At 33.8% G+C, this 26694-nt stretch overlaps 2 protein-coding genes across 2 annotated transcripts in view; one reads left to right on the top strand and one right to left on the bottom strand.

Annotated features, from left to right (window-relative positions):
* Positions 1–26694, bottom strand: part of dgkg (diacylglycerol kinase, gamma) — a 449591-nt gene that overhangs the window by 106808 nt on the left and 316089 nt on the right. The gene's annotated exons all lie outside the window — the stretch shown is intronic.
* arl5a (ADP-ribosylation factor-like 5A) lies at positions 1210–17623 on the top strand. The gene is made up of 6 exons (XM_073845906.1): positions 1210–1560; positions 13071–13131; positions 14035–14182; positions 14260–14343; positions 14475–14626; positions 17086–17623. Exons 1-6 carry the CDS (start codon positions 1515–1517, stop codon positions 17132–17134), a joined length of 540 nt encoding a protein of 179 aa, XP_073702007.1. The 5' UTR covers positions 1210–1514; the 3' UTR covers positions 17135–17623.

The raw sequence follows: 26694 nt of genomic DNA, 5'->3' as shown, positions 1-26694 counted from the left end.
CACATGGTATGAAGGTAAACATTTTTTAATGTTTGTATAATTTAATTAAATATTAGCTTTTCATTAAACTCCACAAACATAAAATGTGTAATTTAATGGATTACATTATTAACCACAATTTTTTTCATAGCTGTGGTATTTAGAAATATCTTATCTTCCATTATTTTCCCACACAAAATTCAATAATTTGGGGAAAACAATAAAAACTAAAAACCACATGGGAAACCTTGACGTAACAATGTTGTTAAGAATAAGAAATGAAATATATTTTCTTACTCTCTGTATTTTTATGTCAATATGATAGAAGATTATCCTTTTTTAAATCAGTTTGATAAATACGTTAGGTCAAAAGTAATCTAAAAGTAGTCTGATTATATTGCATAAAATGTGTAATGTAATGGATTACATTACTAACTACAGTTTTTGTCATACCTGTTCTCTCTGTGGTATTTATGAATATCTTATCCTTCATTATTTCCCCACACAAATTCTTTCTTAAATTCTAAATTCAATGAATAATTTTTTTTTACCTCAAGATAAATCACACCTGTTCTCTTCTTCTATTTATGAATATCATATGTTTCATTGTTTTCCCACACAAAATTTTAAATTCAATTATTTGAAAAATAAACTAGATAATTAAAAAAATAAATATGATTTGTACCTCAAGATAAATAACGAATAAATGATAGCAATTATTCAGAACTGTCAGCAGCAAAGCAACCAAAATCACAAGAACAGATAATGGTCATATTTTTTTTAACTTTCTTTCATTTCTTTTCTTTCTTTCTTTCTTTTTTTTTTTTTTTTTTTTTTTTTTTTTTTGAAAGATGTTAGGCTTTTAACAAACGTATTTATCAGGAACAGACTTGACAAGTACAGACTTAAGACAAATGTTTTATTCCTCGTTTTTAGCCACTGCATTTGTCTTGTTTTAAACAGAATAACTGTCTACTAGACACGTCTGGTCACATATTTATTATACATGTTCGTAGAAATACTATCTCTAGTATCACTCCACTATGCTGTCAGTGAGAGTGTGGCTGTATCTCAAAAACCTAGTGAACCGCCTAGCTAGACCGCATTTCCTACGTCTCAAACATGCCCAACATTCCAAACGCTTTTAAACGCCCTGCTATGCTGTCTAGGGTAGGCTGCGCAATAGGTTTTGAGACACCGCGAGAGTGACTTCCGGTTAGTGTTGCGTGGCCGTAAGCAGCTTTGATTGAGTTCAGCTTTTGCGGCAGCGAACAGACGCTCGTCTCACTGCCGCAGAACCAAATGAACGCCCTCATTTCACTTACCTCCAGACATGACAGTACTGAAATGCTGCAGTATTTAGAAATACCATCCTCACAAAACATGGATACCATTCACAGGAGAATATTAAACGAGTGAATAACTGTTACCGAGAGCACTGTTTAATACTGAACCGGATCGTTAGCTTAGCTGGCTAGCAGATAGATTTTCAGTCTCTGCTGCTGGGTGGTGTAGCCCGAGGCCGGACACCAGCGATGGGAATCATTTTCACAAAATTATGGAGGCTTTTCAACCACCAAGGTAGGTAAAATAGTATATTTATGAACATAATGCGGATATATTCGATTAAAAGATTGACAGGCTATATGGTGGATTTTTACTAGCTAGCAAGTGTCTGCTAACCTGCTGCTGTAGTTTCGTTTTAAAACAGCGATGCTGGTGCTTACTTACGATTTAAATATTTATAAACGTTGTTGTATAAACTGTTTTAGATCCAGAAATATTGTGTAAACGTATCATCATAACATTAAAACAGTCTATAGGCTTTCAAGAGTGGCTGTTGAGAGGTACTCTGCTGTCAGGTTCGTCTCTGTTTATGGAGGTTCAAGCCCTGATATCTTTATTTTTCACGCACTAAAGTTAGTAGATTATTGTTGTGCAACATGTCAAGCTATGTGACGTGCTTATGTAATTGTCATAAAAGAATAAATACGGTAGAACAAATTCATTGCCATTTAACAATTAAATATACCTATTATATTCCCCTATGCAACGACATTTGGTTTTATGCGTTTCGTCTGGTATTGATAAAACAACTCACCAGTTGAGGTCATATCAATACAAAGTGAATGTGAAAGCCAGTTGTCAGCACTGCGAATTAGATTAACCTGCTTATTCACCAGTGGGTAGCAAAAAGTGAAACACCCATTGCAGCACTCTTTGCTTTTTTTAAGCCAGATTATTTGTGCCTCTTTCCTCTGTGATTGTGCATGCTGGGCATTTTGCAACACTGGTCAGCCTGTGTGTCCCTGATGGTGGTGTAATCCTCAAAGCGCTGGAGTTTGTGTCAGCATTACTTGTTACACACGTCCATGTGATGGCCAGTGTTCTCTCATTTATTATAAATGCTGTGGAATATCTATAAAGCATAATCTCGTTTGAGAGATTTGCACATCAGTGTATGGGGCATTGAGCATGTGCAAATTGTAACTTAACCCAGTGGAACATTTCTCTTTGGTTCTCACCTTACTCATTAGCTGGACAGATCATTGTGATATGGGTGAGCCTTGTAACGTGAGAGTTGGAGACTGTTGCCCAGAGTCAGATGCAGTACCATTAGTCTGTTTCATTTTATTTTTTCTATGAAGTATAGTAAAGGGTAACTTACTATAGTTCAAAAGTTGGGTCAGTAGGGCTCTTATGCTCACCAAGACTTTTTACTTGATCAAAAATACAGTGGAAACAACAATATTGTGAAATATTATTACAATTTAAAAAAGATTTAAATGTATGAATTTTCAGCAGCAAATTACTCCAGTCATCAGTGTCACATGATCCATCAGAAAACATTCTACACTGTTAGACATTTCAAAGGGTTTTTACAGTAACTTACTGGCAACACTGTTGCCAGTGAGTTACTGTAATTAAATTTTACAGTACCCAACTGTAATTCTGCTATACAGTAATATACTGTATATTATACTACAGTTTACTACTGTAATTAATTTATTTGAATATAGAGTTCATTTGATTTTATCATTTTTATATAGAATTAATTTTAATTTAATTTATTTATTTACTACTGACATTCAATTCAAACAGACACAATTAATACAAAATATCAAATTCTTTATTTAAATATTGCATATATAACACAAATACAAAAAAAATCAGTCTTTCAATGCTGGAACAGTTCATTTTCAATATTTCACCTGTCTGACTTTTTGCAGTGCATTATGTTGTATCCTCTGGATTTAGCCTTACAAAGAATATTTAGGCAACATTAAAATAATAGGGAAAAAATTATATAAGCAGCTAAAGAATACATATCATCTGCATATTCCAGGTGCTGCTCCAAAACGTAGGCCACCTTTGCTCACCATCCACTTTGTTACAGAGAGAAATTTGTTCCCTGAAAAAGCAAGAAGAAAATACACATTTGTAAAAGGCAAACCCCATATGGAATACACAAAATCATAGTGAAGATAATTCATCTCTTACCACAAATTATTTCAGTGTGGCTGGCCTGCTCCTGTCCTTTGTGAAGCTTCATTTGAGTTGCCTTTAAAAACACACAGAAAATGCAGTAAATATTAAATTACCTTAAAAAAAATCAAATGCTAAAACTAGAAAGGCAGCTAACTTAGTCATAAAACGTTTGTTTAACCTAGCTAACATATGATTTTATATTCTCAACTAGACTACTGCCCAAAGTTATTTAACACCTCATCAAAAGTTGACATCAGTTAACTTAGTATTAATATAAGATAAGCCTTGCTCATTAAAGTAATTTTAATTCGGTAATTTAATAAGATGACAGTCGTTTGTTAATTGAAAGGACAGCGCAGTTTACCGTGGTAAAGTTTATGTACCGTCATGTTGACAAGTAAATGTTACTAGGTTAAACTGTTGTGCAAAAATCTGACAAAGCACACACAAACAGACATACAAATATATATATATAAAAAAACCAATATATTTATTTTAAATATATTTTTACCTTTCCTGCTTGTCTTATTCTCTCGCAAGGCACATCCACACACAACGCAGATGTTCTCCGGAACTCTCCAGCTTGCGGGTTCCATCCCAAGGGAAAACCACCGGCGCTGCCTCGTTTGTTCCGTGTAGTCAGACGCGAGCGGCGCGACGTGACAAAAGAACCGGTAACACTTTACAATAAGGTTCATTAGTTAACATTAGTTAACCATATTAGTTAACATGAACTAATAATGAACTGGACTTATACAGCATTTATTAATCTTTGTTAATGTTAATTTCAACATTTACTAATACATTATTAAAATTTTGTTAACATTAGTTAATGCAGTGTGAACTAACATGAACAAACAATGAACAACTGTATTTCCGTTAACTAGCGTTAATAAAGATTACTAAATACAATAACAAATGTATTTCTCATGGTTAGTTCATGTTAGTTAATACATTAACTAATGTTTAACTAATGAACCTTATTGTAAAGTGTTACCAAAGAACCCATTATAATCCGTGATACTATCCACAATAGATGCTGGACAGTAAACTGATGCCCCAGTATATTTCTGACGTACAGTAGTACTCTAAGCATGCTCTTTCACTCGTGCTGTTTCTAACACAAAGGACAAACTCAGTGCAGGGCAAATCCTGCCAGGAGTGGCGCTAAAGAGGCCGTTACAGCAAATACAGTAGTATACAGCAATTTTAAGAAACACAGTAAGTCACTGTATGTGGTGTTCGGCAAATACAGTAGTATACAGCAATTTTTAAAAATACAGTTAGTCTCTGTATGTGGTATTTGACGTCACAGAAAATTCCCATGATGCAATGGTAAATACAGTTATTTACTATAAATGGAATTTGTTGTATTATACTGGGTGATATACAGTAAAAAACTAGAAATTACAGAAATGTCTAACAGTGTAATATGCTGATTTGATGCTCAAGAAAATTTCTTACTATCAATATTGAAAACAGTTTTGCTGCTTAATATTATTGTGGAAAACCATGTTTTTTTCAGGATTCTTGAAAAGAAAGTTTTTGCAATATTTTGTAACATTAGAAATCAATTTTAAAAGAATGTAAAGCATCCTTTCTAAATAAAGGTATTGATTTCTTTAAAAAAGTAATATCTTACTGACCCCAAACTAGGGCTGTGCAATTAATCGCAATCGCAAAAAAATCGCAATTTAAGCACATGCGATTTCTAAATCGCATAAGGCTGCGATTTTATCTATCCCCCCAACGGCACCCCCGCCCCCCTTGAACTTCAAGTTCATTTTATTTTCGATATAGCGCTACATCACAATAGAAGCCATTTAAGGTAATCTTTCCTATAGAACAGGTCTATACATAGTTCTTTTATTAAACATACTAAATTGCCTTATGTTATTTATCTTATTTACACTAAGGCATGTCATTTCTGTCTTTTCATGGTCGCGTGATTACAATGTCTCCTCCAAGAAAACACGGACTGGATCGCGGACTCCATTCATAAAAACCGAATCTACTATAGCGCGGAATGCCACGTAAATCGTCGATTTTTGGATGAATAAATCAAAAGTTGGTCTGTCACTTAATTCAAATCGCGATATGGATTAGTGTCTGTGAAAACTGAAATGCAAAAAGACCGTTTTAATATGAATCCTGCATGTTTCGTTTGCTTCTGTATGTATGAATGGTGGAGACGCGTTTTATTTCTTTACTACATGCAGACTGAAGCACATATGACGCTCCCGCTAATTTTTGCATTTGCATCTCACATGAACATATAAAGTCAATCGCCAAAGCTGCTGTGAGTTTCACTTTTACCGTTTCATTTGAGAAAACTAGCATCATATCATACTGTAAACACAGAAACTTCACGGCAACCTGTCAAAATAAAAGTACGGTTTAACATGTAGAACAATATTAGTCCTGTATTACTTTTGTACAGTATAATGTAGGTGTTTATATATTCCTATTAAAATAATTTACATAAAACAATAACAAAAAATAAATATTACAACAAGATTAACCACTTAATTATTATTTAAATGTTTTAAACTGAATATAATTGTTCTTCCACATATTGATTTTAACAGTAAATTTCTGTTTGTTGGCCAAAAATTAAAAGGGTTTATTTTTCATTTGATTAAAAATAAATAAATGTTTATGCTTTTTGATTATCAGAAAAATTAAAACACATAAGAATTTCTAAAAAAAAAAAAAAAAAAAGGCAGAAGATTGTAGAGCCCTCAAAATGTTAAAATAGAGAGTTTTGGACTTATTTTTCCACTGAAATGAATGTTTTTTCGTATAGCACAAAGTAGGCTAAAGTACCGGGAAAAAAAGTAAAATGGCTAATTTATTTTATGTTGTCTGTTTTAAAGACAATTTTACTACAGTTTTGTTTATTAAACTTAATACTATGTTATTTCATGGTGAAATGTTTTGTTATGCACTTCTTGTGCACTGAATACATTTAGAATGTATGTATGTAGCTTGTTTGAAAAAGCAGAAAAAAAAAATCGCAAATAAAATCGCAATCGCAATATTTGTTCAAAAAATCGCAATATGACTATTTTGTCCGTATTGCACAGCCCTACCCCAAACTTTGTAATATTTGTTAGCCATCCACCCTATACACTACTATTCAAAAGTTTTTGAACATTATTATTATTATCATCAATATTTAAAATTGTTGAGTACAGGATTCTTTAATGAATAGAATGATGATGATTTTGAGCAGATGATGACTCTTAGTGAGCAGAAGAGACTTCTTAATTCAATTCAATTCAATTCAATTTCACTTTATTGTTGGAATTTCTTCCAAAAATTGTCTTGCATCCTATTTGCGTTTACTGTCTAACATTAATTCACAACAATACACATTACACAATACAATACATTCAAAGACATACATGTCAATACAAATCCGTCTACTGTTCAAATACTTAAGTACCCTCCATTCCTCCGAGTATTACTGCCTACTTTGACCCCCAGTTCTGGTTAATTAATTTTACTGACTGATGAACAAAAGATTTCCGTAATCTATTCGTTCTAGCATATGGTACTCTCAGTCTTCTATGTGATGGCAAAGGTTGATATTCCTTATATAGAATATGGGAACAGTCAGACATAATTTTACGTGTCAATGACAGCATTTTTTTCTTATACAACTCATGAAAACTTGGCTCAAGCCTTTGACCCACAGTCTTAGAACAGTTTGATATCAGCCTTGCCAGTCGAGCTTTAAGTTGAACAGAAAGACAACTATACCATGCACATATTCCATATTGTACAACACTCTGTATTACAGACTGAAAAAACATGAACAGAATCTGTTTATTTGCTCCAAATGATCTTGGTCTCCCGAGGAAGTCTAAGATCTTTTGGAGCAAATAAACAGATTCTTTAAAAAAACATTAAAAAATCCTACAGTTCCAAAACTTTGGCTGCTAGTGTAAATCCATGTTTTGTTGTTGGTGACTGTTTCTGCATCACACAGCAGAAGTTGCTTAAATCCTTCACAACATTTCATGCAATAGACAGAAGTGATACGATGATATAATCAGGGACTGTGAATGACTAGATTCTAAGCCTTTCATCTACGCTTTGTACCCCTTTGATTTTTTCTTTGTTTATTCCTCAGTTTCATGTCTGTTCTTGTTCAGGTTACTATGAAACTTTCAAGGAAAAACCTTTGAGAATGCCTGTGTAAGTTTTCTTTGAAATGTTAGATATTGTGATAGTTGATACTCCAACAAATCCTGCATTGTGATGAACCAGCTAGCGCATTACTGTTGTATGTTTATGTTGTATTTTATGCTCTGAAAATGAAATTTTTTTCTGTGAGGTAATGAAAATTGTTGCTGTGACATATGGAGATAATCTAACTGATGTCACAGACTGAGGTTGCCTGGCTGGTTACGCAGATTATGATTTGTTGAAATTGCTCAAATGACTTAGTGATGCTCTTGGGAACATAAACTAAAATGGATGAAAAATTACACACACAGTTTTCCAGAACAAAGTAAAAGCGTATATTAAAGCTTGTCATGTCCTTATGAGCTAAGAGAGAAAGAGAGATCCGGAACCGTGTGATTCCAACCACCCTTTTAAATCTAAATGTCAACACATTTGTATATTTGAATGTGATACACACCTCATGTTTGTCCCGTTTAGCCATGATCTTTTCTGCTACAAAGGTACTTGGTTTTTAAGCAATTTTGTATGTTCTTGTACATACAAGGAGAAAGAAAACATTTAATTTAATTTTAAAGCACATCATTTACACTATGCCGTAACCTTTGGACCCTCTTTGACATATGAACGCTTAGTTGACATGATTATATCAGCCTTAAATTCTGAGTGTCATCAGTTTCACAGTGTCTTCGTAAAAGCATCTCTTTGGAACACTTTTATTTGACTGAGCTTTTACTTTTATCTCTAACAAGATTAAGACTGAGATCTTATCTACAGAAAGATCTTATGAGAACACTCTCTTTTTTTTTTTTTTTTTTTTTAGACTAAACAAGTTTCAGTGTCCTCAGAAAGGACAGTGGTCTATCTAGTGTGCATACTTGTTTTTCATTTTCCAACACATCTGAATGGGTATTCAAGGACATTCGGACACACCCTGTGCAGGTCTGTAGTAGTGACGTGGAGTGCAGTGCTTCTGTTGTACGTCTATTCATGGTGTTGACTCAGATAAAAGGCAGTCTTTGCTCTTTAGTTTCTGTCACTATAAGTTCCAATTCATATTGTCTGTCAATCATCGTCAAGTTCAGGGCGTCTTTATGGTCTATAATTTATGATGTTTAATGAGATCTGTAATGAGAATTCAGAATATTTCTAAACAGGTTCCTTCAGTTGTTCTCAGACAATTATGGTTTGAAATGTCATACTGAAATGGCTCAGTCATACGAATGATGAGGTTATCAATCATTTTTTGATTTTTGTCACGTTAGTTTTAGTAGCTATGAATCACAGCAAGTCTTCAAATGTTTCCTCACATCCTGTCTGTGGATGCTGATTTCATTTCCCTTTTTCTATTGGTTTAATCAAAATTGTAATCGGATCAGACGTCTGGAGTTTTATTTTCAGCCAAGTTAGTTTTCATGACCACTTTTATTGAAGAAACCCCCTCAAAAAGGTGACTGATATACAGTGTTGCTTGAAAGTTTGCGAACCCTTTAGAATAGAAAGCAGACAAAGAGAATCCAATCAAACAAGTGAGAGAAAATAGTTTCTTTGTCATTTATTTATTGAGAAAAATGATCCAGTGTTACATATCTGTGCATTGCAGAAGTATGTGAATCTTTGCTTTCAGTATCTGGTGTGACCCCCTTTTGCTGCAGTAACTGAAAGTAAAGTTTCTTGTAAATGCTGATCAGTTCTGCACAATAACATGTAGTTTGAGTTTTAGCCCATTCCTTACTGCAGAACCACTTAAACTCTGTGATGTTGGTGTGTTTCCTTCTATGAACTGCTTGCTTAGGTCCTTCTACAACATTTGAATTGGACTTTGTCTGGACTTTGCCATTCCAAAACATTTTGTTCTTCTTTAAACATTCTTTGGTTGAATGACTTGTGTGCTTGGGGTTGTTGTTTTGCTGCATGACCCACGTTCTCTTGAAACTCTGTTCTTTAACAGCTGGCCTGATGTTTTCTTTTAAAATTTGCTGGTTTAATTCAGAATTCATTGTTTCATCAATGATGGCAGGCTGTCTTGGCCAAAATGCAGCAAAACAGGCCCAAGCCATGATACTTCCATCACCATGTTTTACAGATTCTTAAGATGGAATACAGTGTGTTTTTTCTCTGAACATAATAGCTTCTCATTTAAACCAGTAAGTTCTATTTTGGTCTCAAGCATTCATTAAACCTTTCTCCAATAGTCCTCTGACTTGTCCACTTGATCTTTAGTACGCAATTTTCTATTTGGAAAACACTGGCTTTCTTCTTGCAACTCTGCTAAGCACACCATTGGTTGCTCCATGTTCTCCTGATGGTGGACTCATGAACATTAACATTAGCCAATGTGAGAAAGGCATTTAGTTGCTTAGAAGTTACCCTGGGAACTTTTGCAACCTTGCAGACTATTGTTTTGGATTGATTTTTGTTGGTCGACCACTTCTCGGGAAGGTAACAGTGGTCTTGGATTTCCTCCATTTGTACACAGTCTGTCTCAAACCCTTTAGAGATAGTTTTGTAACCTTTTCTAGCTTGATGCGCAACGTCAACTCTTTTTCTGAAGTCCTCAGTAATCTCCTTTGTTTGTGACATGATTCACTTCCAGAAACATGATCAGACTTTGATGAATCAGTGTTCTTTGAATAAAACAGGTCGCATACTGACATTTGACTCACCTTTAAATTAACTGCTAATCCAATAGATTCACATACTTTTGCAACGCAAAGATATGTAACACTGGATCAGTTTTCTCAATAAATAAATGTCAAGGGAAATATTTCTCTGACTTGTTTAATTGAGTTTTCTTTGTCTACTTTCAGGACTAATATGAAAATCGAATGATGTTTTGGGTCATATTTATGCAGAAATATAGAAAATTTAAAGGGTTCACAAACTGTATGTATTATATTAAACCTATCCTCTTTCGCGGCTCTTTTGCATGTGGCATTCGGTTAAATTAGATTAAGATATTTGCATTGGCTCTATATGTTTCTTGCCCATTTTCATGCTTGATAAACTGTGGTATGCAAAGTTCTAATGCAACTAAGCATTGTTTTCTTTTGTGGAAACTATTCAGCCACCTTTACACACACTCAAAGGTGTTACCACGTCACCTAGTCTTTAATCCCCTTTGACGCTTTTGCAAGTGCAAACAACTGTGTCCGGAGTCACTTACACCTGTTTCACACATACTCCATCTGCAGTGCGTATGCAGTGCGTGTGCGTTACGTATGCGGCGCAGAAGCAGCACAGACTCATTTAGCTTTCACACAGAATGCGTTTGCAGTCCGTTCCTGATCCACGTCTGTTTACCACAAACACAACATTTATCCGTTATTTTGATTTCAAATCCAAACATGCTTTTTCAGCATTGTGATCCTCTTTTATCACAGTACAGTAATACAATTGTTCATCTTGTTAAATCTTTATCAAAAGCAATCCTTAAAGAACTTTACCTTTTCTACCTCCTCAAGTGCATCTATTTTTATGTTGCCTTGTTTATTTAAAGTGCACTTTTCCTTGTTTTAAACATAGCCAAAAAGCCATGTGTTGACTTTGAAACACAGTAGACTTTATATATATGCATTTATTGTGTGATCACTACATTTCCGTGTCAATCCATGTTAATTTTTACAGCGAAGAATGTGCGGTCACTTTAATTCAGTGCATGCAGCACAGTAAAAAATAGACAAAAAATAAATGCACTGCTGGACCGCAACCGCGTACAGTGTGAACGCTCTAATCCGTTAACGTGTGTGGTAAAAATATGCAGCGGTCCGGCAAGGTGTTAGACTTTGAGATGTAATTGGTTGCAATGTGGTTGTTGCTGCACAGAATAGTAATATTAAAATTAAGAAATATTAACAAGATATGTGATGTTTTAAGAAGCAATAATTTCAGTTGGCCTGATATTTACAGCCTGATTAAACAGTTGTAGTATTAAAAAGTGTAGTAGGCCTAAATGAGTCTAATAAATGTCAGTACTAAATTCTACCTTCTTTAGGCTGCTGTTGCTGACAGTGTGCCGTTTGATCTCAACTTTCTGTATATTAATGGTTTGACAACTAGTAAATTGGTTCATACTGTATGTTGTTGTTGTTGTTATTATACAAAATAAGCATTTCATGGCAAATTCACAAGTTTTTAAAATCAGACAGTTTGAATTGAATGTGTAAAGTGTACTGTGTACTCCACTGATTTTGATTTATTTAGGTATTAAAGGATTAGTTCACTTCCAGAATAAAAATGTCCTGATAGTTTACTCACTCCTATGTCATACAATATGTTCATGTCTTTCTTTCTTTATTCACAAAGAAATTGAGGTTTTTGAAGAAAACATTCCAGAATTTGTCTTTATATAGTGGACTTTAATGGGGATTAATGGGTTGAAGGTCCATATTGCAGTTTCAATGTAGCATCAAAGGGCTCTACGCGATCCCAGACGAGGAATAACAGTCTTATCTAGTGAAACGATTGGTAATTTCCTAAAAAAATAAAAATGTATATAATTTTTAACTACAAATGCTCGTCTTGCACTAGCTCTGTGATGTACGTCTATGACTATTACATAATCACATTGGAAAGGTCACACATGGTTAGTTCTTCATCTGTGTTCTTTAGTTCAAAAAAGGTTGGGTATACAAAAAACTCTTTCTTCACATCATAATCTCATTTTCTCCTACTTCAAAATCATCCGACATCGTTGTTTTACTTTTTTTTGTAAAGGGCGTTTGACTTTCTTCCGCCTTTGTCACACATGCATGATTATTTGAGGTTAAGCTAGTGCAAGAATAGCAGTTGTGGTTAAAAAGTATATACATTTTTTTTTTTTTTTTTTTTTTTTTTAAAGAAAATGACCAATCGCTTCACTAGATAAGAGGATCATGTAGAGCCATTTGAAGCTGCACTGAAACTGCAGTTTGGACCTTCAACCCGTTGACCACCATTGAAGTCCACTACGTGGAGAAAAATCCTGGAATGTTTTCATCAAAAACCCTAATTTCTTTTTGACTGAAAAAAGAAAGACATGAACATGGACATTGGGGTATAAATTATCAGTAAATTATCCGGACATTTTTATTCTGGAAGTGAACTAATCCTTTAAACACTGCCTTCAAGGGCAGGAGCAGCGCTGGTTCTGTTGGTCTCCAGCCTAAAACATGTTTGAGACAAGCAGCATATTTTACTGTGTGGGTTTGGCCATTTTTCAGTTCTTTAGAACTGCTCTGACACCACCCATTATACTTTGAGTTACTGTATAAGATGACACATTGCTCAATAACACACTCAAATCCCGGTTTGTGTATTAATTATTCTAGCTAATTTGTCGTCAATCAAAATCAAAGATGAATGACTGCGATGCTGGGTATGATTTAAAGTGTTTACTAAAACATTTAACTGTCTTCCTGTTTTTCCCCCAGAGCACAAAGTCATTATTGTTGGGCTGGACAATGCAGGAAAGACCACCATACTTTATCAGTTGTAAGTATCCGTTGTAAATCTAGCAGTCCGTTCTTGATTAAAACAGTTAAGTTCCAGGTTGGAGTAAAAAAGGAAAAATAATAATATTGTGAAATACTGTTACAATTATTTTGTATTTTAATATATTTTAAAATGTATTTTATTCCTGTGACGGTCTGAATTTTTAGGATCATTACTTCAGTCTTTAGTGTCACATGATCTTTCAGAAATCATTATGTACTGATATTATTATGTACTGCTTAATATTTCTGTGGAAACTGTGTTTTTTTTTTTCATGTTTCTTTAATGAATAGAAAGATCAAAATAACAGTTTGTATTTAAAATACAGGTCTTTTGTAACATTATAAACATCTATACTGTCACTTTTGATCAATTCAAAGGTATAGTTCAACCAAAAATGAAAATTGTGTCATTAATTGCTACATTAATTAATATTTTTGATTAAATCGAAGAGCTTTCTGACCCTGCATAGACAGCAATGGTACTACCACATTCAGAGCCAGAAAGGTAGTAAGGACATCGATAAAATAGTCCATGTGACATCAGTGGTTCAACTCTAATTTTATGAAGCTGTGAGAATACTTTTTGAATAAAGTCATTATTTTTGTTTTCTTTGCGCACAAAAAGTATTCTTGTAGCTTCATAAAATTACAGTTGAACCACTGATGTCACATGGACTATTTATTGATGTCCTTACTACCTTTCTGGGCCTTGAACGTGACCATTTGTGTTCTGAAGATGAATGAGGGTCTTGCAGGTTTGGAAAGACGTGAGGGTGAATAATTAAAGACAGAATTTTCATTTTTGGGTGAACTGTCCCTTGCTGATTAGAAGTAAGAGCCTCATTTTGTAGTGTTTTCATATTTGTGGTTTTGTCCTAATTGTTGTTTTTGTAATCTCCAGCTCTATGAATGAAGTGGTGCACACTTCACCAACCATAGGCAGCAATGTGGAAGAAATTGTGGTCAATAATACACATTTCCTTATGTGGGACATTGGAGGACAGGAATCACTGCGCTCCTCTTGGAACACTTACTACACTAACACAGAGGTAGACCCACTGACACAGCTGTGAAGTTATCTTGAATTATAAAGAGAACATCTCATTTAGGTGTTTCTTCCTTGTAGTTTGTGATCGTAGTTGTGGACAGCACAGACAGAGAGAGAATCTCAGTGACCAGAGAGGAGCTCTACAGGATGTTAGCCCATGAGGCGAGTATATGTATGTCACTGTGAGAACTGGTATTGCATGAGTATTTGCAGAAGGGATTGTTCTGAGACTGTCTGGTTGTCTCTTCTGTGCTTAGTACTTCATTTCAATTCCTCTTTTTTTTCTTTGTTAGGATCTGAAAAAGGCTGGTTTGTTGATTTTCGCCAACAAGCAAGATGTGAAGGGTTGTATGACTGTGGCTGAGATTTCCCAGAGTCTTCAGCTTACCTCTGTCAAAGACCATCAGTGGCACATCCAGGCCTGCTGTGCCCTCACTGGAGAAGGGTAAGGCCACAAAAACCTACAAATAAGCCACATGAGAAAGTTAAATGTTATTGTTATTCCATCAGTGCAGAACATGTAATGAGTCACCGATTGTGTAAAAGTCTGCTGTTCTAGTCATTTTCTGGCTGAATATAGAACTAGCATCGATAGAAGTGATGAATCAGCATTAGATGTCTAAAAGTTGCATAGACAGCAATCACCATCAGACAAATGCAGACATGTCCTTGGGTTTCCAGTCCATGCTTGTTTTTATTAATAGACAAGAATTGTCTGTCTTTGATGGATTTAGGCAGACTATGAAACTATGCCCATTTCAGCCATATAAGAAAAAGAAGTTATGCTTTGGTGAATCATAATTATGGCATAAAAATATTTAAATATTTAATCATGTTTAATAATAATTTTGAATGACCAAAATGACTTTTTGGTCATAATAATAATTATTAGTATTATTATTTTTTAATTTTTAGGTAATAAAAATAAATTATGTGAACAAAAATATCGGAGAAGTTGACTTCAAAAAGTTAAAATGAGTTAAAATGAGAGAAAACTTAAAAAAAAAAACAAGTTGAAATTGGTATTAAAAGTAAGAATTATTAAAAAAGTGAACATTAATAGTCAAGATTATGATATGAAAAGTAGATAACTTCAAGTTAGCATGTCATTATTTGACTTAATCTCAAATATTACGTTTTGGTCATAATTATTGCTTTTTGTATTGTAATTTTTACTTTTTAGGTAATGTTTTGACAAAAGTGAAATTATGAGGAAAAAAAATAAGATTTTTTTTCATAATTATGACAAAGTAAAAATCGATAGTTAAAATTATGATATAAAAAGTAGATAACTTTGACTTAGCATGTCATAAATATGACCTTTTAACTTATAATTTTGACCAAGATTTTTGATTTTTTTATCTCATTAAAAAAACATATCTTAATATTTTTTTGGTCATAATTATTGCTTTTTATATTGTCATTTTTACTTTTTGTCATTTTGGCTTTTTGGTAATACAACAAAAGTCAAAAATATCTGAGAAATTGATCTGAAAGTTAAAATGAGACATCATTGACAAAAAAGTTGAAATTGGTATTAAAAGGGTTTTTTTTTTTGAAAAGTGGAAATTGATGGTCAAGATTATGATGTGAAAAAATAGATAACTTTGACTTAGCATGTCATAAATTAGTCTTTTTATCTCAAATTACTTATAACTCATAACTATTGCTTTTTATCTTGACTTTTTGGTAACATTATGAAAAGTCTAAATTATGAGAAAAAAATCAGAGAAATTGACTTGTATCATAATTATGACAAAAGTAAAAATTGATAGTCATATTTATGATGAAAAAAGTAATTAGCTTTGACTTAGCATGTCATAAATTAGACTTTTTATCTCTAAAATAATTTTTGTCATAATTATTGGTTTTTATCCTGTAATTTTTTACTTTTTTTGTTTTGACTTTGGTAAAAACTAGACACAACATCATTGACAAAAGTTGAAATTGGTATTAAAAGTAAAAATTATTACAAAAAGTGGAAATTGATAGTCAAGATTATGATATGAAAAATAGACAACTTTGACTTAGCTTGTCATAAATTAGTCTTTTTATCTCAAATTACTTTTTGGTCATAATTATTGCTTTTTATCTTGTAATGTGTAATTTTTGGTATGTTTTGACAAGTCAAAATTATGAGAACAAATAGTTCTGAGAATTTGACTTTTTATGTCATAATTATGCAAAAAATTTAAGATGAGATAAGACATTGACAAAAAAAAAAGCTGAAATTGGTATTAAAAGTAAAGATTATTACAAAAAGTGGAAATTAATAGTCAAGATTATGATATAAAAAGTAGATAACTTTGATTTAGCATGTCATAAATTAGTCTTTTTTTATCTCAAATTACTTTTTGGTCATAATTATTGCTTTTTATCTTGTAATATTTTGATGTCAAAGTTATGAGAAAATCTGAGAACTGTAATATTGATAGTCAAAACTATGATATAAAAAGTTAATAACTTCTACTGAGTTTGTGATGAATTAGAATTTTGATTTCTGTGTCATATTTATGATTTACCAAAACATGACCTTTGTTTCTTATATGGTGGAAATAAGCTTCCATAGACGACCCTGTCCAATGCAAAATTTCATAAAATGTATCAAAGCAATCAAGTTGTGCCTTTTTCAACTCCATTCTGACTGCCTTGTTGATGCACACAGATACCAGAATGCCCAGAAAATATGTAAAATATATTTAAAGCTATAATATAATCTATATTTTGTCATGGAAAGTGTGGTCATTAACGTCTGCTGAATGCACCTCATTTAATGGCCAAGGTCATTAGTTCAGAAGCTTTTCTCTGACTAACAGCACGAGCACAAATGTCTTTCTTTGTCCGATTTACAGAAAGAAAGAAAAAAGGAGCATTGTTAACTGAATGTGTCTTTCCTGTCTGCAGGCTCTGCCAGGGTCTAGAATGGATGATGTCACGACTGCGAGTAAGATGACCTCTGACCTCAGATAGCAGTGTGCTCGCCCTGTCTTTCCCCACCGGGCTTGGAGGCCGGCTGTCGCTCACTGTGAAGGTGACCCAGCGACGTCACCAGAACTTGTTTGATTAATTTATTACAGATTATTGAGAACTGTGAACAAACAATCTGCAACTAACTAACTAAAAAAAAAGTCAGGACTTGCAAGACAGCATAAACCCAGTGTTTTTCTTCACGGATGGCCGTTGAAAGAGTAACGAGGTGGCAGAGACCTTGGACTAAAGGACTTGTCTCTAGCTGAGCGGAACCCTACCTGGAGTGGCCTCGCTGCTTCACCCAGCTACCTGACATGATGTTGCCCAGTGTGTACAGTCCAGTATTTTCATTAACCTTGTGCCTGCACCTGACTCTCTGTCTCCTCTGGACTGAGGAGACACATTACCATGCAAGAGGAGACTGCACTCATGTAAAATACAACTAAATAAAGTGTTTTTATCTGTCATGACAGATGTTTCACACTTTAATTCTCTACAGTTTCCCCTACAGAGCTGTCAAAAATGACAATGTTGAATGGTTTGGATATTTGTCACAGCTCTTTTGCTACCTCTAGGGGGCGACACATGGTTTGATGTTTAACTTGAAAGAAAAAAGTGAAATATTTCAGAAAGATATAAACCTAATCTGTTCAGAACTTTTATATTAAAATCATAGTATTTCAAAACAGTACTGTACACATACACTACCAGTCAAAAGTTTTTGAACAGTAAGAATTTTAATGTTTTTTTTTTTTTTTTAAAGAAGTCTCTTCTGCACACCAAGCCTGCATTTATTTGATCTGAAGTACAGCTAGTTTTGGAATATTTTTACTATTTAAAACAACTGTTTTGTATTTGAATATATTTTAAAATGTAATTTATTTCTGAGATTTTGAAGCTTAATTTTTAGCGTCATTACTGCAGTCTTCAGAGTCACATGATCCTTCAGAAATCATTCTAATGTTCTGATTTGCTGCTCAAAAAACTTTTATTATTATTATTATTATGTTGAAAACAGCTGAGTGGAATTTTTTCAGGTTTCTTTGATGAGAAAAAGTTTAGAAGAACAGCGTTTATCTGAAATAGAAATCTTTTGTAACATTATAAATGTCTTTATCATCACTTTTGATCAATTTAAAGCATCCTCGCTAAATAAAAGTTCTTTCAGATAAATGCTACTCTTTGGATATTTCTATTCATCAATGAAGCCTGATGTAATTAAATATTGATATTAATAATAATAAATGTTTCTTAAACAGCAAATCAGCATATTACGATGACTTCTGAAGGATCATGTGACACTGAAGACTGAAGTAATGATGCTGAAAATGTAGCTTTGATCACAGGAATAAATTACATTTTAAAATATATTCAAATAGAAAGCAGTTATTTTAAATAGTAAAAATATTTCACAATATTTCTGCTTCTGAAATTTTTGACTGGTAATGTAAAATATTATCACAGAATTTGGAGCAGCCTCATTTCGTATTTATTTGCACAGTTTTAATTTTAATAAGCAGAGATCATTTTAATGCATCGACATACACTCCTAAAAACAAGCTTCCAAAAATGCCATAGAAGAACCATTTTTGTTTCCCCATAGAACCTTTTATTTATTTTTAACTGTGAAGAAAAGTAAACCTATAAACTACTATAAGGAACCATCAATGCCAATAAAGAACCTTTATTTTATTGTAATATTTAAATGTAGTGGAAAGATGTTTTTTAGTATTATTGGAATGTAAAAGGAAGGAATGTAAAAATGGCATTGTTTACAATATCTTCAGAGCAGAATTTTAAAAACTGTTTCTCTAATCTTGATAACTTATTTAGTGCTAGTAAAGTAAAGTTTTCTTTATATAAGCCATTGATTGGTATCGTGTATCTGTTATCTGGTCCTCTTCACAACGAAGGGACCTTGACCCTCGACTGACTCTCTCTAAAAGATGATCTCATGTAGAACATCATTGCCTAATAATGACATGTGAGACACTGTTATCCTGCTAGTTATTTTTGTATCTATCTGAAGCGGGACAACATATTGATGAGGCTGTTAACACTCATAAACTCTTGTGTACTTGTATAAAATGTCAAAAACTGCGCAATGACATTCCCACTACCATGACAGCATCCTATTCTTATACAAAACCACCTACTTGCTGGAATGTGATGTTGCAGACAATGTTCGTGCAGACATGGTACACAGGTTTTCTCTGGCACTGTATCTGCATCTGTCCACCAGTGTTTTGTTTTCCAGAAGGAGAGATGTGGTTTTATTTAAACGAGGAGTCATCCAAGGTGTTTAATACTCATTCTCAGCTGTTCAGACCCCCCTTACTACCTACTTGTTTTTTCCAGCGACTAAGCTTTAAAGCCTCATGCCACTGCGCTGAAGAATCGTGCAGAAGCTTGGTCAACAGAAGAGCATGTTTTTACTTGTTCCCACTATTGCTTTGCATCCTGTTAGTATGCACACCCTAAAAAGTGGTAACCTGCAATTGTTAGCTTAAAGATCTATTGATCAGATGTTAGTTTGGGAACTGATTCTCACTATTAACTACAAGTTTTGCCTCAGTAAACTCGAAAATTTGCTGCTTATTAATATAGTTAGTAAGGTAGCTTTAGTTAAATTCGCTTTCAGAACTGATGAACGATGAAAACATTAACTCCCAAACAAAGCTGCTGTAACGAGCTCCAGAATTTAAAGTGACAATACTGTCCGCTGGTGTGGATGCCAATATATAGTTATCTTTATAGTTATCGATCTTGGTGTGAACCAAGATAATATTTAATATTATCAAATAAAAGTTTTTAATATTAAAGTTTTAGAATTTTCTGCATTTCTGCATAAATATGACCCAAAACATAATCAGATGTTCATTTAAGTCCTGAAAGTAGACAAAGAGAACACAATCAAACAAGTGAGAGAAAAATAGTTTCTTTGTCATTTATTTATTGAGAAAAATGATCCAGTGTTACATATCTGTGCGTTGCAAAAGTGTGAATCTTTGCTTTCAGTATCTGGTGTGACCCCCTTTTGCTGCAGTAACTGAAAGTAAAGTTTCTTGTAAATGCTGATCAGTCGTGCACAATAACATGTAGGAGTTTTAGCCCATTCCTTACTGCAGAACCACTAAGACTCTGTGATGTTGGTGGGTTTCCTTCTATGAACTGCTTGCTTAGGTCCTTCTACAACATTTGAATTGGATTAATTGGATGTGCTTGGGGTTGTTGTCTTGCTGGATGACCCACATTCTCTTGAGACTCTGTTCTTAAACAGCTGTCCTGATATTTTCTTTTAGAATTTGCTGGTATAATTCAGAATTCACTGTTCAATGATGGCAGGCTGTCCTGGCCAAGATGCAGCAAAACAGGCCTGAGCCGTACCACCACCACATTTCCAAATGGTATAGGATTTTTAAGCTGGAACACAGAGTGTTCTTTTCTTTGAAAATATTAGCTTCTTATTTAAACCAATAAGTTCAATTTTGGTTTCATCCATCCTTTAAACCTTTCTTCAATAGTCCTCTGGCTTGTCCACGTGATCTTTAGCAAGCAATTTTCTTTTTTTGAAGAAGAGTGGCTTTCTTCTTGCAACTCTGCCATGTACACCATTGGTTGCTCAGTGTCTCCTGATGGTGGGCTTATGAACATTAACATTAGCCAATGTGAGAAAGGCCTTTAGCTGCTTAGAATTTATCCGAACTTTTGCAACCTCGCAGACTATTACATGTTCTGCTTTGGAGTGATCTTTGAACCACAACAGAATATATATATGTGTGTGTGTGTGTGTGTGTGTGTGTGTGTGTGTGTGTGTGTGTGTGTGTGTGTGTGTGTGTGTGTGTGTGTGTGTGTTTTTAATATATATTAATATTTTTATTTTTTAATTTCATTTATTTAAAAAATGAGTTAAAATAAATGCAAATGAGAAATGTAGCAACCGAAATAAACATAAGATTATATTTTGTTTGATTTCAGTTCAACTTTTATTTTAAGTAACTTTTTTTATGCTTTAGTTAAAGGATTCGTTCACTTCCAGAATGAAAATTTCCTGATAAATTATTCACTCCATCCAAGATGTTTTTGTCTTTCTTTCTTCAGCGCAAAGAAATTAAGTTTTGTGAGGAAAACATTCCAGGATTTTTCTCCATATAGTGGACTTCAATGGTGGCCAACGGGTTGAAGGTCCAAACTGCAGTTTCAGTGCAGCTTCAAAAGGCTCTACATGATCCCAACCGAGGAATAAGGGTATTATCTAGTGAAACGATCAGTAATTTTCGAAGAAAAATACAAATTTATATACTTTACCCACAAATTCTCATTTAGCACTAGCTCAGCCTCACACATTACGTAACCACGCACAGAAGTAATGACCCACAGTTTACAAAGCGAATGTGCAAAAAAGTCAAACACCCTTTACAAAAAAGGTAAAACTATGATGTCGGGTCATACGTTACCCTTTTTTTTAACCGAAGTACACCAACGAAGAACTAACTGTGCATGACTCTTCCAATGGGATTACATAATGCGTGAAGATGCGAATGTGTATTGCAGAGCTAGTGCAAGATGAGCATTTGTGGATAAAAAGAATAGAAAATAATTTTTTTAGAACATGGCAGATAATTTGGCTAGATAAGACCCTTATTCCTTGGCTGGGATCTTAAACTGCAGTTTGGACCTTCAAACCATAGAAGTCTACTATATGCAGAAAATTCCTGGAATGTTTTCCTCAAAAAACGTAATTTCTTTGCGACTGAAGAAAGAAAGACATGAACATCTTGGATGACATGGGGGTGAGTAAATTATCAGGAAAATATCATTCTGAAGTGAACTTCTCCTTTACCAATAATAACCATGGTCTGTAAAACACCTGGTATCTATTAACCCTGTTATACATTGTATACACACAAAATACATTGTAAAAAATCTGCAAATTGGTTAATTTTTTTTTACTGTAGACCAAATGTGAGCTTTTTTGTAAAATGTACAAAAATGTGTAATATGTAAAATGTGTAAATGTTTTTTGATGTGCACTGTATCTAAACAAGATACAATCAAAGTTGAACGTTGATGTGATCAGTGTCACTGCTAAATACCGCAGAGATGAGCATTTCGAGTACTGATATGAGGATGTGGGAAACACTGAGCTGACACACAGTCACAGCTGCTTCTGTCATTCAGCTCAGTCACGCTGCCCCACAACGGAGATGAGGAGAACTGCAGGACTTCTGAGTGGGAATGGATGGAGGACGTCACTAGAAAATTGTTGTATTATCATGTGTCTGAAGGTGTATAAGAGCAGTGTATTGTTCAAACTGTTCCTGAGACACAATGATATAATGGGCTAAAGGAAATAGGCCTATGGCCTCTGTGCCTGTACATAATTGCACCCCCCTTACAGCCACTCAGGATGCTTTAAAAATAGTGTCAGCTGTATTTTTGAGTGTCCCTGAATAGTTTTAATACTGTAACATACTCGTCAGAATTAGATTAGACACCAAAGAGCACAGAAGGGTTAGACAGCAGCTGTCTGTCTGCAGAAGCACTTAACGTTAGAGATGTATCGCAGACATCTGTAGAGGCACTTTGTAAAATGCTAGTCACCCTTAGATAATCTTAAAATAATGTTGCGATTAGCGAATTCTACAATGGTTTTTTACTGGGTTTTATTTTTCAGGAGCAGCATAAAGTACTGCATAAACAGAGTACTTACCTGGTTTTATCATATTTTCTAAAACTGATCCCAATGGAAAGTGCGAGAGCAGCTTACTGTTGCTATGGTTACCACCAACCCTTGGCGCTTATTTGCTGTAATTATTATTTCTTACATTCGTTTTCTTACTAGGGGCGTTTGTAGCCTTTCATCAATATCAGTAAAAAAAAATCATATTTCTAATACTATTACGGATATACCGACATAAATTCTTTCACTGGAGCAGAGACAGAATCTGCAGGACCTGGACACGCAATAAAGAGCTGTTGTCATCGCTGACAAACGATAAGTGGCTTTTGAAACTTTTGTTTCCTACAGACTAAATATATTCACTTTTGTTTTCTGTCCACCTGATTCTACAGCGTGTAAATAAGCCTATGGTCAGTGTTGGGGAGTAACTAGTTACATGTAACGGAATTACGTAATTTAATCACAAAATAAATGTAATTGTAATTAGTTACAGTTACTGAGAAAACATGTGTAATTAAATTACAGTTACTTCTGAAAAATGCCAGAGATTACAAAGGGGATTACATTAGAATTTTTTCACACACTCACCCCCACTTACAGATTGAATTGACTTCTTTCATAAATTGCATTGAATGCTCTAAAATGAGACAGCAGTGTTTCAGGAGTTTAGGACACAGAATAGGACATGCTTATTCGATAACTGGTTTTTTTTTCCTATTTGGGTTTATAAATATACTTTTAAGATTGTTTTTTCCAAGGCATTGTTAGATGGTCGTGTTTCCTGTCATAACTATGCAAACATTTAACTTCAAACCCAGTATCACAGCTATTAAACTATTTCTCATGATGTTATTTTTTATATTCAAGTTATCTTGTTATGACAGATAGTGCAACTGCGCTCACGGTGACCCTAGTTTGATTCCCGTCTCGAGGTCCTTTGCCAATCCCGCTCCCCTCTCTCCTCCCAGCTCTTTCCTGTCATCTCTCTACTGTCCTATCACAATAAAAGGCATAAAAAGAAAAAAAAAAGTGGAATGCTTGATTGCTGATTGGTCAGTCACAACATTCAGGGCAACTTCAGTCAGTGCTATATGCTTGATCATTTTTCTTGGCGGAAGCTTTGTGTTTGGTTAGCTAATAAATTATTAAAGCTTAATTCAATATTATGTGGACAATTTCTTAATTCTGTCATCCTGGTATCGTGGACTCACTCTATTGTTTCATACAAATGAAGCTGCTGCCATTTTTTTTTTTGTACACTGTAATGGATTATAAGATAACTAACAAACTAGTATACTTCCTTAATTATTTATGTGGTGAAATGTTGTGTAAGAAAACTGGTAAGACTGCACTGTATACCTAAAATGTCTAATTTGAACTTGCCGTTTGCTAGCAACTGATTTCTTCATGGAAGCTTTGCGTTCAAATAAGATCAGCGTTTCGTGTCTAATAATTTTGACCTAAATCTTAATAATCTATAAAGCAGTTGTGTAATAAGTGGGATAATGTTGTTGATAATGTAGCCAGTTGTTACCGCAAAATAAAGATGTTTATTATCTCTTACTTTATTCAAGTGATGAAGTATTTTGAAACTCTGACAATCATCAATGTTGTGCTACCGTAAGATAAACTCTCCCTGGTTTAAATGTTGAATGCTGAATAACAGTTGAAAATATAAAAAAATTTTGAAAAGTAATCAAAAAGTAATTAAAAGTAATAAGTTACATTACTTTTATAAAGTAATTGAAAAGTTACACTACTTATTACATTTTAAATCAAGTAACTTGTAATCTGTAACCTATTACATTTCCAAAGTAACCTTCCCAACAATGCCTATGGTTAAGACTTCCGGTTCATTATTCACTAAAGTTATATAAGAGAAAAAAATAACAAGGTGTAGTAAACGGTAAAACTGTTTGCACTACAAACCAGTGTTCACAAGATAATACATTACAATAATATGGTAAAATGCACCAATTTGCAGTATCAAGCAGCAAAACAAGCGGTTTTGTACAGCTAAAAATAGATAGACGCAGATGAGACCGGAACCCAGACCCTTAAAATTTACAAATGTCCGTGTCCACTCCTATGGGAAAAACCTTTGCAAAGATTCTACGTGAAACAACCGTCTGAACTAACTAATCAAACTGATTTGTAAACTACCTCAGACCTCAAAAGAGTGATTAATTCACGAATCTGGCATTGCTAGTTCTGATTCTCAACAGCTAATAGAAAATACATAATTGCTGAAATAATGTCAAGAAAAACAATTCTCAGGTCTGTACACTGTGATCATTATCATCCGACAAGAATTTAGCAATAGGCCTTTTACTGGGGCACAAAGGTTGCCTATTTCATTGGGGTCCTAGAACTAACTTCCTGTTGTTTAACATTACTAAAATATTTAAAACCCCTATTGAAACTGATATATACTTAAATAATAATAATAACCTACTTTTACCAGACTTAAACCCTTAATTAAGGTGGTCAGACCCCCTAAAATTCCCATCCTGGTGTTAAAGGGATAGTTCACCCAAAATGAAATGCATTTAATATAGAGAAGATGAACTTGTATGTTCACACTTGTCATGTTTGGTTTGATAAAACAAACAAACTCTGATGCCATCTGAAGCCTGGCGCGCACCAAACAAGTGGACCGAGACCGCTAAAAAGATGAGTCTTGGTCCGCTCCAAACAAACTCTTGTGCAGTATGAATTAAGTATGAACGCAACATGGACAAAATACTTCTAAACAAACCAAAAACAGGAAGTAATGACAAAATGTGACGCTATGCGACATGATTTTACGAAGGGAACAAGTGGTGTATCGAAAACGAAACGAGCACAGGGTAAACATGAAGCATCCAGGAGGTAACCTGCCTTTTATGAGCTTATCGTGAGTTCACAGGTAGTGAAATTTAGGACTGCCACAACTGACTATTTTTATATTGATTAATCTATCAACTAATTTTTCGATTAACCTAAACTAATCTAAATAAAAATCACCAATTTTACTTACTAAATTCAATTAATTGGAGACGCGTTTGATTATTAAAATTTAATGGAACCAATAAAATAGAATCCAGAAAAGTAATGAAAAAGAATTTGGTAAAAATAAAATTGTAAAACTCAATTAATTAAACAGGCTTTTTGATTACAAAAAATATTTAATCATTAACACAGAGTATAGAAAATTGAAAACGGAAAAAAAAGAATTTGGAAATAAAATTTCCAAAATATATCTAAAAATATATTTCATAGAACCTGAACCCTATAATTATATATATATTTAAATATAAAAAAGGATATAAATGAACAATAGCCTTTAAATTTTAAATTAAATACATATATAATAGTAATAATAATTAGTTTAAATAAAGAATCAAAAGCAAGAAATCATAAGGTTTTATTGCACAAAACTGTTATAAACAATAGAGCTAATGTACATTACGCATTACAACAAAGGCCTGCAGAGGTCTCCAACAGCCTGACGATAGTTTTTACACTTCACTGCTTAATCTAATCCTTGTTTAATATTGACTAAACAATAATAAAAGTCAAATGTCCACTTAATCTTTAATATTTGGCCATATCTTTACCACACACATGCTATATCCACAGTAATTTAATGAATACGTGGACATCAATAAGTCAGAGTGAGGGTTTAAACTTTTATTTTGAAATCGCGATGAACACAGCATAATTAGAAAGATATTGATGTTTTGAGTTCGCATAGGTTTATAAATTATTTACCTTACAAATCTGATGGAATGGCGCATGGTGCTTCCAGATGAACGTTACCCAAACTCACATCAACATGCAGAGATGGAGTTTGAGACTCTCCACACATGTAAATGATA

Source organism: Garra rufa, chromosome 8, assembly GCF_049309525.1.
Source record: "Garra rufa chromosome 8, GarRuf1.0, whole genome shotgun sequence".
Classification (NCBI taxonomy): Eukaryota; Metazoa; Chordata; class Actinopteri; order Cypriniformes; family Cyprinidae; genus Garra; species Garra rufa.
The sequence above is the reverse complement of the archived record's forward strand: the minus strand, read 5'-3'. Positions and strand labels throughout refer to the sequence as shown.

Excerpts from the sequence above, each read along its gene's own strand:
- arl5a (XM_073845906.1), top strand. The coding sequence starts at position 1,515 with ATGGGAATCATTTTCACAAAATTATGGAGGCTTTTCAACCACCAAG. Across the intron at positions 13,132-14,034 it reads ACCACCATACTTTATCAGTT|CTCTATGAATGAAGTGGTGC; the intron begins GTAAGTATCCGT and ends TGTAATCTCCAG. Across the intron at positions 14,183-14,259 it reads CTTACTACACTAACACAGAG|TTTGTGATCGTAGTTGTGGA; the intron begins GTAGACCCACTG and ends TCTTCCTTGTAG.